This window comes from Magnolia sinica, chromosome 13, assembly GCF_029962835.1.
Source record: "Magnolia sinica isolate HGM2019 chromosome 13, MsV1, whole genome shotgun sequence".
In the NCBI taxonomy this organism is placed as follows: Eukaryota; Viridiplantae; Streptophyta; class Magnoliopsida; order Magnoliales; family Magnoliaceae; genus Magnolia; species Magnolia sinica.
This window is the reverse complement of record NC_080585.1, coordinates 6,285,929-6,291,676: the sequence shown is the minus strand read 5'-3', so window position 1 is coordinate 6,291,676 and position 5,748 is coordinate 6,285,929. Positions and strand designations below refer to the sequence as shown.

At 42.6% G+C, this 5,748-nt stretch overlaps 1 protein-coding gene across 1 annotated transcript; it reads left to right on the top strand.

The window, feature by feature from the left end:
• Positions 1 to 451: 451 nt before the first annotated feature.
• LOC131222579 (leucine-rich repeat receptor-like tyrosine-protein kinase PXC3) lies at positions 452 to 4,345 on the top strand. The gene is made up of 2 exons (XM_058217707.1): positions 452 to 3,380; positions 3,780 to 4,345. The coding sequence occupies exons 1-2, from the start codon at positions 968 to 970 to the stop codon at positions 4,103 to 4,105; spliced, it is 2,739 nt and encodes a 912-aa protein (XP_058073690.1). The 5' UTR covers positions 452 to 967; the 3' UTR covers positions 4,106 to 4,345.
• The last annotated feature ends 1,403 nt before the right edge of the window (positions 4,346 to 5,748 follow it).

Sequence of the window (5,748 nt, the reverse complement as noted above, 5' to 3'; positions counted from 1 at the left end):
AGTCTTGTATGATACGTCGCCACAACTTCCCAGGTATACACGTGCTTTGAATTGGCACATGTGTGGAAAACAGTTCGCAACTCAGACCGTTGGTCCCACAAAGTTCAGATGGAAGATCTCAGATAAGACCAATTTGAAGACTTTTTCTATTGAATACTGACTGTTATTGCATTTCTCTTACGAACTGTTAATCTGTAGCAAAATATACGGATTATATAAAGAGATTTTCAGAAAGAAAACAGATCAATACTTAGTGGAACACAACAAACCAACGGTACGGATTAGGCTATGGACCCCTCTAATTATTAGAACCGAAACACGTGTGGACTGTACAAAGATATGAGCCACGTACCATATAATTTCGTCCTGAAAGATACGGCCGTGTGCTCAAACACCTGAATTCTGTGAAAGTGGAAATGGGTCTTCACCTGGCGCTGTGATTTTTCGGAAAAGTCAGGCTTTTAAAAAAAAAAAGAAAAAGAGAAAAAAAACCTGAGTTTTGTGGGGACAGTGGAAGTGGGTTTTCTCCAAAATGTATGATTTTTAAGGAAGGATGGGATTTTGGGTTTTTAAGTTCAGGAATTTGTTGATGAAAAACCTGAGTTTTGAGGGGGAAAATGGTATTGGGTTTTCTCCAAAACGCTTGATTTCTTAGGAATAATGGGTTTTGGGTATTGAAGTTTAGCTCTCCCTTGAAGAAAAACTTGATTTTTGGGGGGAAAAGGTAGTTGGTTTTTCAGGATTTTGGGTTTTGTGGTTCATGCCTTTGGTAAAAACTATTCTCTGGTTTGTAGAAAGAGAATAATGTGGGTTTTGTTATTCAGGCCTTGTTTGTCTAATGTCAGTCTTTTACAAGAAGAGAAGTTAGTTTTCAGTTGAAATTGTGATTGTCATGAGCAGAGTTTTGGTTCTGTAATCAGCCGATGTTTTCCTTCCTTCCCATTACTGTTTTCCGAGTTTCGACTGCATGGTGATCTTGCAGACTCCATTACAAAAGGGCTTGCAGTATTTCCTTCAAATGAAAAGATTACTCTGCTGGAAGTTCATGGCTTTATTCAGCTGGTTTTCTCATTTGCTTGTTGTCTTTCTATTGAGAAATCAGCTTGCGGCTGCTCACCATGATGATAATTCAACCATGCTAGCTCTTCAGAAGGAGCTGGTTGGATTCAGCTGGGACGCCAACAACTTAGATTACTGCTCGTGGGCTGGTGTACGCTGCAATTCGAACCGGTCAGTCGAAAGGCTCGAGCTCTCCCGTTGTGATCTCCGAGGTAACATCTCGCTAATTTCCAATCTCAAAGATTTGAAGTGGGTAGACCTTTCTTATAATAACTTTCATGGGCCTATCCCTTCTGCTTTCGGAAATTTAACCATGCTCGAGTTTCTTGATTTGTCTTGGAACAAGTTCGAAAGCTCGATTCCTTCTCAATTGGGGAGTCTCAGAAACCTCCAATCTTTAAACCTCTCTAACAACCTGCTCTCAAGCAATATACCCGATGAATTGCATGGTCTAGAAAGCTTGCAAGATCTTCAGATGTCTGGAAATAAATTGAATGGGTCTATCCCCTTTTGGGTTGGCAATTTAACCACCTTGAGAGTCTTTGCTGCCTATGAGAATTTCTTAAGCGGCAGGATTCCTGAAAATCTAGGCTCCGTTTCTGAGCTCCAAATGTTGAATCTTCACTCGAACCAGCTAGAAGGACCCATCCCAGACAGCATTTTCGATTCTGGAGAGCTGGAAGTTCTTGTATTGACACAGAATGAGTTGAATGGGAGTCTTCCGGAGTCGGTCGGGAAATGTAGAGGCCTTTCGAATCTGCGGATCGGGAACAACAAGCTTGTAGGAAGTATTCCTGTAGCCATCGGCAATCTCAGTAGCCTAATGTACTTTGAAGCAAATAGCAACCTCCTCTCGGGTGAGATCATTGCAGAGTTGGTGCAATGCTATAACCTCATCCTCTTGAATTTAGCCTCAAATAGGTTGACAGGAACTGTTCCTCCTGAGCTTGGAGAGCTCATGAATCTTCAGGAATTGATTGTTTCAGGCAATAGTCTTGTTGGGGACATCCCAAAATCTCTTTTTAAGTGCAAGAACCTCAGCAAGATCGATCTAAGTGATAATAGATTCAACGGTAGCATTCCCAAAGACATTTGCAACACGTCGAGATTGCAATTTCTGAATCTGGGTCAGAATCTGATAAGAGGTAGGATACCGAAAGAGATCGGTAACTGTATAAGGTTGCTCGAATTGCAAATGGGCGGAAACCATCTGACCGGTAATATCCCGCCCGAGATTGGTCTGATAAAGAACTTGCAGGTAGCTCTGAATCTGAGCTTCAATCATCTTCATGGGCTGATACCCCATGAGTTGGGGAAACTTGACAAGTTGGTTTCATTGGATGTATCGAACAATCGGCTCACTGGGACCATTCCGTCAGAACTTAAGGGCATGATCAGCTTGATAGATGTTGACTTTTCAAATAATCTGCTCAGGGGCCAGATACCGACTTTTGGGCCATTCCAAAAGAGTCCGAATTCAAGTTTTTCAGGCAATAAGGGGCTCTGCGGAGATCCGTTGAGCTCCTCCTGTGAGAGTTCTTCGCGTTCCAATCGTGGGGCTGACCACCACAATGTTTCATACAAGATTATATTAGCTGTTGTGGGTTCTGTTCTGATGGTTTTCGCTGTGGTGGCCATCGTCATTGTTCTGTTTATGATGAGAGAAAAGCGAGAAATGGTCACCAAAGATCCCGGCGTTGTGGTAGATGGAGCTGTAAGTCCTCCGTCAATAGTAGCAAGCAATGTCTTTGTTGAAAATTTGAAACAAGCCATCGATTTTGAAAGTGCTGTGAAAGCAACTCTGAATGATTCAAATAAGCTATGTGTTGGAACTTTCAGTACTGTTTATAAGGCCGTTATGCCGTCTGGACTGATTCTTTCCGTGAAGAGGCTGAAATCCATGGATCGAACAATAATACATCACCAGAATAAAATGATCAGAGAGCTTGAACGGCTAGGGAATCTCTGCCACGGTAATCTGATGAGGTTGATTGGTTTTGTGATCTGTGAAGATGTTGTTCTCTTGCTGCATTCCTACTTTCCAAATGGAACGTTAGCTCAGCTCCTCCATGATCGTGGTCAAGCTGAATCCGAACCGGACTGGCCAAGAAGACTCTCCATTGCTATCGGAGTAGCCGAAGGATTGGCTTTCCTCCACCATGTTGCAGTTATCCATCTCGATATTTCTTCAGGTAATGTGATCTTGGATGCTGATTTCAACCCATTGGTTGGGGAGATTGAGATATCGAAGCTCTTGGATCCGTCAAGAGGCACAGCGAGCATCAGCGCGGTTGCAGGCTCATTTGGGTACATCCCCCCAGGTACATGACCTTTTGTTTGTTCTAATACATCAGGATCTGTACAAGTAGAACAGTTGGTTTAGTGCTCCATGCCATAGTTCTGATGGGTCCAACAGTCCACTGGTATGCCCCAATCACATCCCAGATTACAAGATCCTAATCTTTCAATCAGTGGCCTATGAATAAAGTCCCAACATTGGATGGCTATTGGCTAAGATCTTCTGATCTGAAAGACTGGAGGCAACACCATGTTGACAATGGGTCCCATCAGATTGTTTGGACCACCAAACCATGAGACTGACTTGTACAGACTAATGGATAAGGAAACTCAATTGATCTTGATGCATCAGAATTTGATCGTCATTCTTCCTGAATTTGATTGCTTGTTTGGTCTCCTTCTGTTTTTTTTCTTTCTCTCAGAATATGCATACACAATGCAAGTTACGGTACCGGGAAATGTTTATAGCTTTGGAGTTGTGTTGCTTGAGATCCTTACGTCCCGGTTGCCAATCGAGGAGGCCTTTGGTGAAGGGATGGATCTGGTGAAATGGGTCCACACGGCACCATCGAGAGAGGAGACCCCGGAGCAGATACTAGACTCAAGGCTAAGCACCGTCTCGTTCACATGGAGGAAACAGATGCTTGCGGTTCTGAAGGTGGCCTTGCTTTGCACTGATACCTTACCAGCCAAACGCCCCAAAATGAAGAAAGTGGTTGAAATGCTCATAGAAGTAAATGAAGCCTGATGGTGGTGTTTAAATTGTTTCTGCTAATTTTGAATCTATGGGTTCATCGGTATGACAGTTACTAAGTTCTGATCCCGTTTGGGCATTGAGCTTATGCTATATGAATTCTAGGTTGATATCTCCAGATAAAATTAGGGGTGCCAATTATCAGGTTCGGAAAGATTTTGAACTACTGTTGTTGGGTGTATTCAAAATTCATCGTTTGTTCAGTGTTCCGGGCACGACCCACTTCCAGCCTTAGCTAAAAGGTCATGAAGACCGAAAGGTAGGCGTTTTGGATGGAAAAGTTAGTGGAATCTGATGGATGAGGTGGACTACTCTGCGTTTGGGTGCGCCACTGAATTGAATTGCAAATAACTAGTGCTGTCAACTGGTTATGAGTAAAATTGTAATCACTTTCCTTAGCATTCTGTTGAGAGTAGGCTATAAATTGCAATTTACATTACTTTCAAATTGGACTTGAAAGGAATGTGACTGAATTAGTGGCTACTTTCTCATTAGACCAAGGAAGTTAGTTGCAGTTTGCTCCTTTTCCCATCATTCCATGACTATCACAATTCAATTCAATAGTGCACCCAAACACACCTTGATCTTTCAGGTTATCTGCTTGTGTTGCATTGATGGTTTTCAGGTAGAAAGCAGTCATTTGTAGTTTGGATTGGTCTGAGAATAGCATTGAATGGCTGGCGTTTTTATGGTGGTCTAAATGGCCACGGGCCGCTTATCTCTTGAAACTCTTTCGGATTATGAAGAAACACATGCCAAGCAAACATTTCAATGGGCATGGCGTTTCGAGATCAAAGAAGCAGCAGATGCCTCTCTTCAAATCTTGTGAGTTTTAACAGAATATTGATTACTTCAAAAAACACTTCATCTTTCTATGTCGGATTTTACTGATAGTATGCTGCTGGTCTATAAGTTGGCAAGCAACAGTCTTAAAGATAAATTGCACAATCTATATTTCCTAGCCATTTTTTCCCCATATCTTAGGATATCATAAAATGCAGTTGAGACTACCATCCTTTCTGTTCTACAGGAAACGAGCTAACGATTATCGTAGATCTTGAGAAGGGAATGATCACCATGTGTTCGAACGCATGTTAATTACCATGTGTTTGAGCCGTGTGGGGCCCACTCACGATGTTTCTGTGGAGTCCAAATTGTGCATGTGTTAGGCCTCATGTTCACCAGAGAACTAAGAATGATCCTCATCCAAAACTCTGGTGGGACACACTGCAGGGAACAATGTACAGTCGCACCTGAAACCTATACATTTATTTGGTGTGGGTCACCTGATTTTTGGAATGATCTGCATTCTGGTGTGGCCCTTCATCCTGGGTGGGGTGCACCTGATGAATGGGTTGGATGGCATTTAAACAACACACTGGACTCTACATTCCATCAAGAAGTTTCTATGGTGGGCTTCACCCTCCTTAGTATCTCCCATTGATTCCTTTTGTGTGGCCTGCTTGAATTGTGGATCGGAACGTATTTTGGCATCTAGGCCTGACATCAGGAGACATCTAATGGATGGGTTGGATTGCATTAACACTTCATGATGGCCCTACACAGCTCGAACTTATGGTCATCACCATTCAATTGCATGTGACTAATCCCCTCTTGAAAATGCCTTCAAAACTTGT